This window comes from Mustelus asterias, chromosome 4 (genome assembly GCF_964213995.1).
Source record: "Mustelus asterias chromosome 4, sMusAst1.hap1.1, whole genome shotgun sequence".
NCBI lineage: Eukaryota > Metazoa > Chordata > Chondrichthyes > Carcharhiniformes > Triakidae > Mustelus > Mustelus asterias.
In genome coordinates this window covers 148,460,380-148,474,609 of record NC_135804.1, presented here as the reverse complement: position 1 = coordinate 148,474,609, position 14,230 = coordinate 148,460,380, and the positions used below count along the sequence as shown (strand labels likewise).

The 14,230-nt window shown below is 42.6% G+C and overlaps 1 protein-coding gene across 6 annotated transcripts in view; it reads left to right on the top strand.

Annotated features, from left to right (window-relative positions):
* Nucleotides 1–14,230, top strand: part of chrdl2 (chordin-like 2) — a 60,230-nt gene that overhangs the window by 25,469 nt on the left and 20,531 nt on the right. For all 6 annotated transcript variants that reach the window (XM_078211939.1, XM_078211936.1, XM_078211937.1 and 3 more), the window contains 3 exons: nucleotides 6,663–6,756; nucleotides 8,134–8,201; nucleotides 13,065–13,239. In XM_078211939.1, coding sequence (XP_078068065.1) covers nucleotides 6,663–6,756; nucleotides 8,134–8,201; nucleotides 13,065–13,239 — 337 coding nt within the window. The remainder of the gene's footprint in view (nucleotides 1–6,662; nucleotides 6,757–8,133; nucleotides 8,202–13,064; nucleotides 13,240–14,230) is intronic.

Below are 14,230 nucleotides of genomic sequence, written 5' to 3'. Positions count from 1 at the left end.
ATTGAATGGCGGGGCAGGCTCGAGGGGCTAGATGGCCTACTCCTGCTCCTATTTCTTATGTTCTTAGTCCATGTGGTGTAGTTGCACCCACACTGCAGCAAGGGAGGGAGTTCCAGAATTTTGATCCAGCGACAGTGATGGAAAGTGATATATTTCCGAGTCAAGATGGCAAGTGTTTGGAGGGGTCATGGATTTGTAAAGTGTTCATGGAGACACCTTGATGAGTTGCTGGCCCGCACCTTAAAGAACGCTACGTAAGAATGGCAAAATGCAGAACGATGATTTCCCTTTATCCAGCTCGCAGTAGTTGAGATTGGTTTGTAATTAAGGCCTGTACATCACACAATAATTTGACTGCTGCTCTTTTAAATAATGCCTGGTTTTGTTAGTCAAAATTATAATGAAAATCGAGCATCTGAGCCTTGAGTATTCATGTCTCTGGAGCTTTATATAGTTTGAAATAATGGAGTGTGGGGGCCCAGATGATTTTTTAAAAATCCGAATAAAAGCCTGATAGAAACTGCTGAATGGACATGTTAGACTCCCAGCCTGAGCAATGCCTCGCAGCTTTTACATGGTGAATGTTCGGGTCCCAGTACAACTCCTGCAAAGAGGTGCCAAAACACACGTTAGCTTGTGGAAATTTATTTGCGAGATTGTTTTTCACTTGCTGGAGCATCGGTAATGCCAAATTGACAGTGCCAAATTAATAGAAACATTTCATGTGAGCCAAGCTATTAGGGCGGACCTCGCACAGAGTTTTCGCTTTATGTTTATTTTTGCAGCGAAAAAAAAGAGCATAAATTAACTCTTGTTTACACCCGGGCAAGCAACAGCAATCTAAAAGAACTTGATGAGTCTTGATTATAAAGAAGTCTAAAGTTTTAAAGTTTATTTATTAGTGTCACAAGTAGGCATACATTAACACTACAATGAAGTTACTGTGAAAATCCCCTAATCACCACACTCCAGCGCCTGTTCAGGTACACTGAGGGAGAATTTAACATGGCCAATGCGCCTAACCAGCACGTCTTTCAGATTGTGGGAGGAAACCGGAGCACCCGGAGGAAACCCACGCAGACACTGGGAGAACATGCAGATTCTGCACAGACAGTGACCCAAGCTGGGAATCGAACCCGGGTTCCTGGTGCTGTGAGGCAGCAGTGCTAACCACTGTGCCACCTATTTTTTAAAAATTATTTATATTAACAGTGCAATGAAGTTACTGTGAAAATCCCCTAGTCGCCACACTCCAGTGCCTGTTTGGGTACACTGAGGGAGAATTTTAACTGGCCAATTGACCTAACCAGTACGTCTTTCAGACTGTGGGAGGAAACCTGAGCACCCGGGGGAAACCCATGCAGACATGGGGAGAACGTGCAGACTCCACACAGACAGTGACCCGAGCCGGGAATTGAACCCGGATCCCTGGTGCTGTGAGGCAGTAGTGCCACTGAGTCGAACACAATATTGAGTGACCTCACAGTTTTCCAACATTTTGCTACAGGCATGCTATTTTTGCAGTAATGTGACCTCAGGTACAGTTGATAGCACAAATATTTAAAATAATAAGTTTGAGGCAAAGGATATTTTTTAAATCAAAGCTTACTCTTAAGAAAAACAAAAGATTGGAACAGAGTGATGTTCAAATTGGCTCCAAGTGCTGTTTTCATACACTACTGAGAATGTCCTCTGCAGAGACTCCACCTACAGCCTGAGGTCAAATACTGCTTAAGAACACAAAATTGAAAGTCCACTTTCTGCACAAAAGTATTACTCTTTCAACATGTGGAGGGTTTCATTACAATAATACATATTCATGTGCAAGGCAAACAATAATCTTTCAGGCAATTGAAAGGCCGAGGTCCCATTTGTTTGAGACCAGTGTTTACAATATTGTTCAAGAAGTGACAAAAGGGTTTTCATTCTGGCTGACACTTATCCAGAGAGATGCAGAATTTCTCATGCATCCAAATGTAATTCAACATATTTGAAACAATAGCTATGTAATGTGTTGGGATCTGTAAAAGGTGGATTACAGATAACAGAAGGGAGTTTACAGCCTCGCTCAACCCGAGACCAGAAAATCCTGCCCGTGGTTAACGGACCTTCCAATTGTCTGCTCCTCGCCCGCTCCGATTCCCGTGGCAGGTGGGACGGTAGAATTCCGGTGAACATTCTCCAGCCATGCAGACCTAGTTTTTTTTGGTCCCTCCCTTCATTTTTTCTTGAAATCACTGACTCTTACTGGATACAGGCTTAAGCTTGCTTAGGAACAAGAGGAGGCCATTCAGCCCATCAAGCATGTTCCACCATTTAATGAGATCATGGCTGATCTGTGGCCTAACTCCATATACACACCTTTGGCCCATATCCCTTAATACCGTTGCTTAACAGAAATTTGTCTATCTTAGATTTAAAGATAGCAACTGATCTAGCATCAACAGCCATATATGGACGAGAGTTCCAAACTCTACTGTCCTATGTGTGTAGAAGTGCTTCCTAACATCTCTCCTGAATGGCCGGGCCCTAATTTTTGAACTATGTCCCTCCTAGTTCTATAATCTCCAATCAGTGGAAATAGTTTATCTTTAATCTTTCTTTTCCTGTTGAAGACTTGAATCAGGTCACTGACGTGTGAGCCATTTATTTCATAAAATGGAGCTTCATGCCAACCCTTATCCTGCCTTCATCTGAGTCATTTTTACCCTTTTCGAAGTCGGTGATCTAACTGATGAAACTTTGTTTATTTTAACAGGAGGGAATGCAATTGCTAATTAATTCAGGGTTTTTTTTGCGTGGGTGAGTTCATTCTATAGGTTTTGTTCGGCCTACCTGCAATAACATGGCCAATCAGGCCCTGCCGGTAATAATGTTTTGTGCCTCTTCAGTATCTTAATGGTTAGTTAACCAACAGAGAAAGGACCCAGGATATTTGTCTAGCTCCAGAAAGTGCAAAGTTGTGGAAAAATTGACTAAGCGACTGATTTGGACAGCTCAATTCACTAACATGCCATTTTTAGATTTTTGAGAGAATGATTTATGGATATCTGGCAATAGAAACAAAATATTTCCTGTTGTGAACAAGCTCAACTTCCATTGCATTTAGAAACAGAAAATCACCTCTCGTTGAAATTTCAAAGCGTTGTGCATGATTTGCATGTGCAGACTGCACTGATCATCATATTTAGAACCATTTATTAGTTACTCCTGGCCTTCTTTGCACTCATTTTAACTTCAAGACCCAAAAGTATTTGACTTCACACAATGGAATCTACACTCTCAGGAGTGAATACAGGACGTCTTGTTGAAATTGGTAAGGCCACACTTGGAATACTGTGTACAGTTCTGGTCACCCTATTATAGAAGGGATATTATTAAACTAGAAAGAGTGCAGAAAAGATTTACTAGGAAGCTACCGGGACTTAATGGTTGAGATATGAGGAGAGGCTGGGTAGACTGGGACATTTCTCTCTGGAGCGTAGGAGACTTAGGGGTGGTCTTATAGAGGTCTATAAAATAATGAGGGGCATAGATCAGCTAAATAGTTAACATCTTTTCCCAAAGATAGGGGAGTCTAAAACTAGAGGGTATAGGTTTAAGGTGAGGGGGGAGAGATACAAAAGGGTCCAGAGGGGCAATTTTTTCCACACAGAAGGTGATGAGTGTCTGGAACAAGCTGCCAGAGTAGTAGTAGAGGCGGGTACAATTTTGTCTTTTAAAAAGCGTTTAGATAGTTACATGGGTAAGATGGGTATAGAGGGAAATTGGCCAAACGCAGGCAACTGGGACTAGCTGATTCTTTAAAAGAAAAAGGGGCAGCATGGACAAGTTGGGCCGAAGGGCCTGTTTCCATGCTGTAAACGTCTATGACTCTCAAACCCGATAGAAACAACAATTGCAACAACATCCACATTGAAAAGAATTCCCTGCCAGAGTAAATCGGCAGCTAAATTAGCTCTAGTTCATCAGGAGACCTTATTGGTTATTTTCTGGTTAAAGTTAGTTTCCCCAGTGGACAACTAACACCGGAAATAAGACTCACCAATTACACATTTTTAGGTGGAAAAAAAACAGTTGATGTTAAAAATTTAAAAAAAACATAGTTTCAATTTTTCTCTTTTTTTGTCAGCTTAGTAACTTTTTATGCCAATGTCAATAAACAAGTTCAGGAAATATCTGCTTTCCACCACCCCCTCCCCTCCCCAACTGATCTCCTGCCCCAGGGTCGAGGATCACTAGAATCTGATTATGAATAGGACCCCTAGCTGAATTAATTTCCATTCCATAGTTTCAGGAATATTAAGACCAATGTCGGACCTGAACTGTTCATTCCAGAGCAGAGATCAGCTCAGTTAACAGAGAACAGAATCAAATCTAGACCCTTTTGGGGTTGTATGGTTTAATACTTTATCCATGAGGATGGCACGGTGGCACAGTGGTTAGCACTGCTGCTTCACAGCACCAGGGACCCGGGTTCAATTCCAACATTAGGGGACTGTGTGGAGCTTGCACGTTCTCCCCATGCCTGTGTGGGTTTTCTCTGGGTGCTCCAGTTTCCTCCCACATGCCAAAGATGTGCCGGTTATGTTGATTGGCAATGCTAAATTGTCCATTCATGTCAGGGGGATTAGCAGGGTAAATACATGGGGTTGTGGGGATAGGGCCTGGGTGGGATTGTTGTCAGTGCAGGCACGATGGGCCAAATGGTCTCTTTCTGCACTGTGGGGATTCTATGAGTCCATCAAGGAATTTTTGCTTTTTTGTTATTTATGATGTTTGAGAAGGGGTGAACTAAAAAGAATGACCGAAACCTTCCAAATAATTTTTTTGAACAATAAAGCAGAGAGCTTGGAGGAGGCTCGCATGAAGCATAAACACCAGATCTGTTGGGCCGAATAACCTGTTCCTGTGTTGTAAATACTTTGCAATTACTTTCCAATTCAAGTGCTGATAAACAATGATGATTGATTACCATTTCTAGATATACAACTCTTTAACAGTTTATAAATCACTATGTTGAGTATTTAATGTGGCAAAGTACAACTCACAGAATACTAAAACAAATACTTTAAAACATAATTTGATTTAAGAATAAGTGCCAAGTAAACTGTTTGCAAACATTAATTTCTATGGCAAAGTATTAGGAAGTTGCTGCACTAGCCAACACATTGCATGGTATATTAAACATTCCAATATTTCAAAAATCACCACTAAATATTCAGTTTATATATATATATTTTACTTCTGAAGAACATAAAATCAAAGATTCAGATATATAGTATTACCAATTAATCCCCATTGTGGAATACTGATTCTAGAATATCAATTGGTTTTAACATCTCCATCAGATTATGTGATTAGGTGCCTACCTCTTTCATAAAATCATAGAACCCTACAGTGCAGAAGGAGGCCATTCGGCCCATTGAGTCTGCACCAACCACAATCCTACCCAGGCCCTATCACATAACCCCATGCATTTACCCTAGCTAGTCCCCCTGACACCAAGGAGCAATTTAGCATGGTCAATCCACCTAACCTGCACATCTCTGGACTGTGGGAGGAAACCGGAGCACTTGGGAGGAAACCCACGCAAACATAGGGAGAATGTGCAAACTTCACACAGTGACCCGAGCCAGGAATTGAATCCTGGTCCCTGGCACTGTGAGGCAGCAATGCCACTGTGCCACCATGCCACTTTCCCCAATAATGAAAGTTTGGTACCTTGGATTTTCTTTAGCCAAACCAAAGACTGAAATCCATCATATGGCTAATTTTGGGGAGGAAGAAAAAGCTACATTAGATTCCAATATTATTTAACAATATTGTCTTATTGAATGATTTTGTAGTGTAAATATAATCATAGCATCCTTCAGTGCTGGCAAATACTATGTATCATATCAAATCCAACCATCTCCAAGGGTGGCTTGTTGTATAGGGCCACTGTTGTATAGTAAAGGAAGGAGGAACATTTTGTCTTTATTACATGGGTGTTCATTGGAGGTTGGAGGATCAGGCTCTGCAATATTGTACATTAATAGTTCGACCCAATAAATCAAATGCTGTATTTTATTTCTCTCATGTGGATCGTGTGCTATGATTCTGTTCCATTTTCTGGGAAAATCGTAATTCGGTGCTTTTGCAGATGCAACAAAAACAATTCTATTTAAATAATGAAATCCAACTGGCTGACAATGGATGTCGCTGGCTGGCCAGCATTTATTGCCCATCTCTAGTTGAGAGTCAACCGCATGTGGCTCTGAAGTCACATGGAGGCCAGACCAGGTAAGGAAGGTAGATTTCCTTCCCTTAATGACATTAGTGAACCAGATGAGTTTTCTGACAATTGACAGTGGTTTCGTGGTCATCAGTAGATTCTTAATTCCAGATATTTTTTAAAAATTGAATTCAAATTCCACCATCTGCTGTGACGGGATTCGAACCCAGGGCCCCAGAACATTAGCTGAGTTTCTGGCTTAATAGTCTAGCTATGAGGCCATCGCCTCCCCTACTTTTAAAGAAGTAGTAGATATGATGATGTTCGCTAGTGCTGATGACAGTGAGGCAGTGTTATAAAGTGTTTGTGTTGGAAATATTATTCATAACAGGAATGCTTCTGTGGCCTTAATGTTAATGGTTTCTTTTTATCCTTTGACGTGAAGGAAGGAAATGTGTACTGTGGTTTGAGGACATGCCCAAAGCTGACCTGTCCATTTCCAATAATGGTTCCTGATTCTTGTTGCCAAGTTTGCAGAGGTAATTCTACATCTTCACGTTTCTACTTACATAGACATATAATATATAGACACGTTTTTCATAAACATTTGGTCCATTTTGTGCTTATTGTGGTATGCATTTGTCATTTGTCCAACTTTTAACATATTGAGTCAGTGTCGAGTAACTTCAGATCAGGTATGACATGTACCAGATGTTGAGTAACATTCCCTCTACTTTGCCAGAACGGTGCTCAAATTAAATCCTCAGACAACCTAAATCCTCTGATGAATAAACCCTGATTGTACATGTAAGCTCCCTGCTTGAGATCGCTAATTGAGCCTAAACTGGTAGCAAATCACAGCAATTTTGCACTGTAGATTCATGCCCACCAGAATCTGACCTAAGATTAACCTTAGCTCTTCTCATGTTTCCCTCTGGCTGGCATTTAAAAGGTCATTGCTATCAAAAAGCATTGTGAAATAAAGGAAATACATTTGGTGAGCAGGTAATATAATCGCACTAATCAGAACATAAGAATCTTTGGAACTCCCTTCCCGCAGTGACGACAGGATCAATGAATATTTTTAAGGTAGAGGTAAATAGATTCTTGACTAACAAGGGAGTCAAAAGGTTTTGGGGGTAAGCGGAATGCGGAGTTGAGAACACAATCTGATTAGCCGTGATATTATTGAATGGCGGAGCAGGCTTGAGAGGCCAAATGGCCTACTCCTGCTCCTAATTCATATGTTTGCATGCAGGTATAAAAATAGAAGTGGGAGTAGGCCATTTGGCCCATTGAGCTAGATCTGCCATTCAATAAGATCATGGCTGATCTGATTGGCTCTATTTTTTGGCCTGCCCACCTTAACCCTTGATTTCCTTGTCAGTCAAAAATCTGCCCTTCTCAACCTTGAATTCCATGACCCATCATTGCTGGGGAAGAGAATTCCAAAGACAAAATAGCTTCTGAGAGAATAAATTCCTTCTTTTTGCCATTTTAACTGGGAGGCACCCTTATTTTGAAACTGTGTCCCCTAGTCCCAGATTCCCTTCTGATGTTAAATATGCAATGAAGTTACTGTGAAAATCCCCCAGCTGCCACGCTCCAGTGCCTATTCGGGTACACCTGAGGGAGAATTTAGCATGGCTGATGCACCTAGCCAGCACGTCCCTGGTGCTGTGAGGCTAACAACTGTGCCATGGTGCCGCCCATATTTACAATATGAATCAAATTAATCTCATAAATTACTGGTGTCTGATGTACTGACAACTTTTCAATTCGTTGGCACGGTGCTTCATTCGGTTGAATGCCCCACTTATGAGGCAGAACATTTCCCAGAGAAATGTGTTAACTAGTGGTTTACTCAAAGAGACCAGTATGTTTCCTACTTCTGAAGATATGTATGTTGTTGACAGGAGAAGGAGACTCCTCATGGGACACATCAGATGCAGAGATATTCCGTCCAGCATCCAACAGGGAAGCGGTATGTACATACAGAGTTCCTGAGATGAAATTGGGGATGATGTTTCAAAAGTATTTTTGATCAAATTAACAAGCACCATTTCATACAAAGCAGTAAAAAATGCCTACTAATTATACATGGAAATATTTTTTCTATTTAAGTATGCCACAGTTTCGCCTTCCAAGTTATTGATCTTAAGAGTCAAGTGAGTCAGCAGGTTACACAGATTTGCTTTGCATGATTTGCTACTGATACACCTGTTTGGTCTAATTTTGTTGTCTCATGGAGACATAGAAAGACTTTCAACATTGACAGAGACCATTTGGCCCATTGTATCCGTGCTGCATTGTCTCATTGACAATGCCTTTGGATTATCTGATGATATACAGTGGTTTAATTGCCGTTTAACCCACCAGATTATTTTAATCAAACATTGATAATGTGTTTATTAATCATTCAAAATGATTAAAATGGTAGTTTCCTGTGTTTACATTATGGAAACCAGTTCAAACCCAGTTCTCAGGATTTCAATGGCAGCAATAAGTCTTTAGGTGTGACCATTTAATCAGTTCATTTCATAGTCTTGTTCCATCCTATTTCAATAATCTTTTCACACTGTTTGTGCTCTCCGCTCCTCTGACACTCCCTTCACTCTGGGAAACAATGATGCAAATTCAGCCAGGGAAAATTGACCGAGTCTTTTGATGCTTAAGAAAAACATTTTGTCAATAAACCTAAGCTACATCTACAAACCTAGACATCACGTCTACAAATATCCACTCCTTCCACCACCAACCACTTCCATCTAGAAGGACAAGGGCAGCAGATACATGGGAACACCACATCACCACATGCAAGTTCTCCTCCAAGCCACTCACCATCCTGACTTGGAAATATATCACTGTTCCTTCAGAGTCACTGGGTCAAAATCCTGGAATTCCCTCCCTAACTGCATTGTGGGTCAACCTACAGCATATGGACTGCAGCGATTCAAGAAGGCAGCTCACCACCACCTTCTCAAGGGCAACAAGGAATGGGCAATAAATGCTGGCCAGCCAGCAACACCCCTGTCTCACAAATGAATGAAAGAAAATGTGCGTTGCTGGAACCTTAATTTTAGAATTAACTTTAACTAATTGACAAAGAATGCAACTTTGGATCCTCCAATTGACAGATGCTAAAATTGCCTTCCATGCCCCTAGGACAGGGCAAGGAGAAAACAATCAGCCCAGGTGCCTGATCATCCTCTATTGACTCTTGGTAGGAAGTGTGTGTGGATGTGGTGAACACAGAAGTGATGAAATTGACTATTGACATTACTATCTGGAAATAGTTGTGGGGAATGTACCTAAGTAAAGCCAGCATCTGTGAAACCTATCTCAGAATAATCAGTAGTTTCAAAAGAGGAGGGATAAAAGTGCAAATTGTCTAAAAAGACAAGTAGGATTATGATGGCTGTCATTCACTGCTAGATATTTTACTGTTGCCTACAGCGGTCATGATGGACTAATCTATGTTATGATCCCATAGAAACCGATAAGCTATTGCTGTAACCCCTCATATTTACCCTGCTAATCCCCCTGACACTGGGGTTAATTTAGCATGGTCAATCAACCTAACCTGCACATTTTTGGCACGTGGGAGGAAACCGGAGCACCCGGAGGAAACCCACGCAGACACGGGGAGAATGTGCAGACTCCACATAGACAATGACCCAAGCCAGGAATCGAACTCAGGTCCCTGGCAATCTGAAGCAGAAGTGCTAACCACTGTGCCACCATGCCACCGTTTCTTTTAAAAGTCCTAATTCCTTATCCTGAGACTGTGCCCCCATTGTTTCGAATCATAGTTTCTCCTGAGGTGGGTGCGGTGAGCCAGGATATTTCCTAACTTGCTCTATCCACTTTATTTCAGAATTCCAGCATCTGCTGTAATGAGCTTTTGTATTAGTGGAGGCGATTTGTAGCCCTTTGTATTCTCCCTCATTCTCCCTCGTTTACTTCACATCAAATCTAACTGCCTATTTCGCCATGTGAAAAATTGGATTACATTTTTTGCGAAACTTATTGTAAGAGTAATCTCAAAAGTGATAAAAAAACAGTGTTTAGCTCCTAACATTTTAAATTTAATAACACAGATCATGTTTGAGGAGCTGGGTAGTTTCACCTTGATTTTCAATTTCAAACAGAATCAAGCATTTGACACAAAAGTGCAATAGTTGAAACTAATCAACAACAAAGAGAAGAGAAATGGAGACAGAGAGCGTCTGAACTTGTTCAAGCTGAAGTCAGACAGAGTTACTCGTGCACCAAATTTAGAAGTAATGTAGGAGCTGCTTAAACAGAAAGTGTTCAAGCTCAGGTCAGGATTTTATTAAATCAAACATCTTTTTGGCAGAATACTGTACGAATAGAAAAAAGGAGTCCAAATCTTTCCTAAACAACTCTGTGCACACACAAGCTTTCTGGTATTACACACCAGCACAAATCACTCACAAAGCAAAGCTTCAAACTCATGTTTACAAAAATTAACAAATGATATTGAAAATATTTTAAACACTTGAAACTCCAGCTTCCTGGCACATGCCCAGTTTTTCACCGCAGTTTGGCAGCTAGAAAGGGAAAGCTCAAGTGAGTGCACAATATTGTTTTCATGTTCCTCTCCCCTCTCTCTCTGAACCGCCCCCCCTCCGAACACCTCCTCCGCTCCGAACCTCCACCAAACCCACCCCCCGCTCCCAATCCCCCCCCCCCGCTCTGAACCCCCCTCTGCTCTGAACCCCCCCCCCTTCATTCCGAACCGCTCTCCCCCCTCACCACTCTGAAGCCCTCTCTCTGCTCCAAACACGCCTTCCACTCTGGCTACTCCCCTCTGCTTTGAACCCCCCCTCCCTCCACACCAACGCGTCCTCCAGTCCGACCCAACCCATCCCTCCACTCCAACCCCTCTTCAGTCTGACCAGCCCTTTCACTCCAACCCCCTCTCCATCTGCTGCAAACGTTCTGCTCCAAACCCCCCACCACTCTGACCCCTGCCCTCTCTGCTCTGACACCTGCTCCGATGCCCCCCCTCCACTCTGACCTTCCTCGACTCTGGCCACCTCCTCTAGTCTGGGTCACCCCGATTCTGACCTGAACCCCCCCCACCTCCTGGTCCAACCCATCCATCCCAGTCCAACCCCCACTCCAGGTCCATTCCCCCATCCACTCTGGCCCTGTTTTCCCCTCCTGTCTGCTATACTCCTCCCACCTACCATCTGGGACAACCCCTCTCCCACCTCTGATCTGTGACACCTCCCCCTACCTCTGGTCCAATCTGGGACACTCCCCCTGCCCCTCCCCCCTTTTCCAGGACACAACCTCACCCCCCTTTGGATGAGGACACTGCCACTCCTCTAGCTGCCTCACCTTACCCCCTCCAGTCCGGGACACCCTCCCCAATCCTCCGGGACATCCGCCTACCCCCCACCACCTCCAGTCTGGGTCACATGGTATTTGTAAATATTTATTTGAGTGAATGAGACTCCACACTTGGAAAATTGTTTCTTCAAGGCCAGGGATGTTGTTCAGCAAGAAGAATGCTGTTAAATTCAATAGATCGTAATATTTTCAGTAGTTTGTACAGCACGAACAATGTGAGAAAAGTTCACACCAAATCACCAGTTCCCCATCATCTACAAAGACTGCAACAGTGCACCCTGTGTGGGAGCAGGGTATTGTTGAAGTTGTACAAGACATTGGTAAGGCCACACTTGGAATGCCGTACACAGTTCTGGTCACTCTATTATAAAAAGGATATTATTAAACTAGAAAGAGTGCAGAAAAGATTTACCAGGATGCTACCAGGACTTGATGGTTTGAGTTATAAGGAGTTACAAGTTTAAAAAGCATTTAATCAGTTACATGGGTAAGATGGTTATAGAGGGATATGGGCCAAACACGGGCAATTGGGACCAGCTTAGTGGTTCAAAAAAAGGGCGGCATGAACAAGTTGGGCTGAAGGGCCTGTTTCCATGCTGTAAACCTCGATGACTCTATTACTGACTACAGCCTCTGGATTTCTGGGCACGTACGGAAGCCAGAAGTTTCTGTTAGCTTCATAGAGTAATGATGATATGTGTTGCAGTTCATCTGACATTACACTTGCAAATTTCAGGCCATTATATTAATGGTGCCCAATTTTGTCATCCAAATATGATCCTAAAGGTCCTAACCTAGTATATTTGATTTTGAGTTGCTTATTACATTATGTAGTTGCAAACCAATTAAAAATGCCTCACTAAACTTTCTCAAGGAAGAAGTAACCTTTCAACGCAAAGCCTTTGACATCCCTTTCTGCTTCTTCATTTACCGTAGTTCATTCATGGGACTAAAGCTTGTTCTTTTTATTTCACTAGCCAAATGTCTTGTCAATTTAACAACCTATGCTGGGTTCTCATGGAACTGCAAACCTGCAACTTTCACATTGTGGCTAGAGAACTTTCAAGCAAAATCTAAGAAGCCAGAAGGCAGGTGGCATAACAGATCTGAAAGAGTAAGAGGTGCCAGATAACCCATATCCAGTCAATGGCCATCTCAAATCCCCTGATAAATTGCATCATTCGCAGGGAACACTATAAAGTTGAAAGCTTATTCATGAAAACTGAAAGATAAAGTCACTTTAAGTTTAAGTTTGTTTATTTGTGTCGCAAGTGGGCTTACATTAACACTGCAATGAAATAACTGTCAAAGTCCCCTAGGCACCACACTCCGGCATCTGTTTGGATACACTGAGGGAGAAGTTAGCACTTTTCGCTTGCCAAAGGGTCTAATGCATAAACCTTCTTTGTTGTCACAGTGCAACATGCACATTTGAATGAATGGCATTCTAACTTTGTTCAAACAGAGACATTCATATCAGCGGACTCAGTACGAATCTCGAGGAAGCCTCGGGAGCACCATTGCCAATTTACCCAGAATGCCCAGCTCAAGGACTCACCGCGGCCTGTTAACTGACCCTCAGCAAGGATCTGGTACCATTGTGCAAATTGTTATCGACAACAAGCACAGGCATGGCAGAGGTAATGGCAGCTGGCAAGTTAAGTGATAAGCTTACTTTCAGTCAATTACATTTGAATTACCCAAACTCCTCATTGAATGTATACACATGTAAAGAAAGGCGAAAAACAACTGGCTGGCCTATCAATGTTCATCTTATCCATTAAATGATTCAATCCTGTGCACCTAACTATTAGTAACTCAGTAGCAGCAGCTACAAGATGCACTGCAGCAATTCACCAAAGATCCTTAGACAGCACCTTCCAAACCCACAACTACTTTCATCTCGAAGGACAAGGGCAGCAGATACATGGGAAGAACACCACCTGCATGTTGCCCTCCAAGCCACTCACCATCCTGACTTGGAAATACATCGCCATTCCTTCGCAGTCGCTGGGTCAAAATCCTGGAATTCCGTCCCTAACCGCATTGTGGGTCAACCCACAGCACATAGGCTGCAGCGATTAAAGAAGGCAGCTCACCACCATTTTCTCAAGGGCAGCTAGGGATAAAGTTTACTTATTCGTGTTACAAGTAGGCTTACATTAACACTGCAATGAAGTTACTGTGAAATTCCCCTAGTCGCCACACTCCGGCGCCTGTTCGGGTACACTGAGGGAGAATTTAGCATGGCCAATGCACCTAACCAGCACATCTTTCGGACTCTGGGAGGAAACCGGAGCACCCGGAGGAAACCCACACAGACACGAGAAGAACATGCATACCCCACACAGACAGTGAGCCAAGCTGGGAATCGAACTCGGGTCCCTGGAGCTGTGAGGCAGTAGCGCAAATCACTGTGCCACCGTGCTGCCCCGGGATGGGCAATAAATGCTGGCGAGTCAGCGACGCCCATGTCCCACAAATGAATAAAGAGAAATGCAAAATGTTAAGGAGGAGGAAAAGTGAAAAATAACGGAAAAAGTGCTAGTATATTTCTCTCTTACTCCGTAAGATAATTAGCAAGTGCCAAGATTCTGTGATGGATATCTACTTTCCTTCAGCATTTACCTT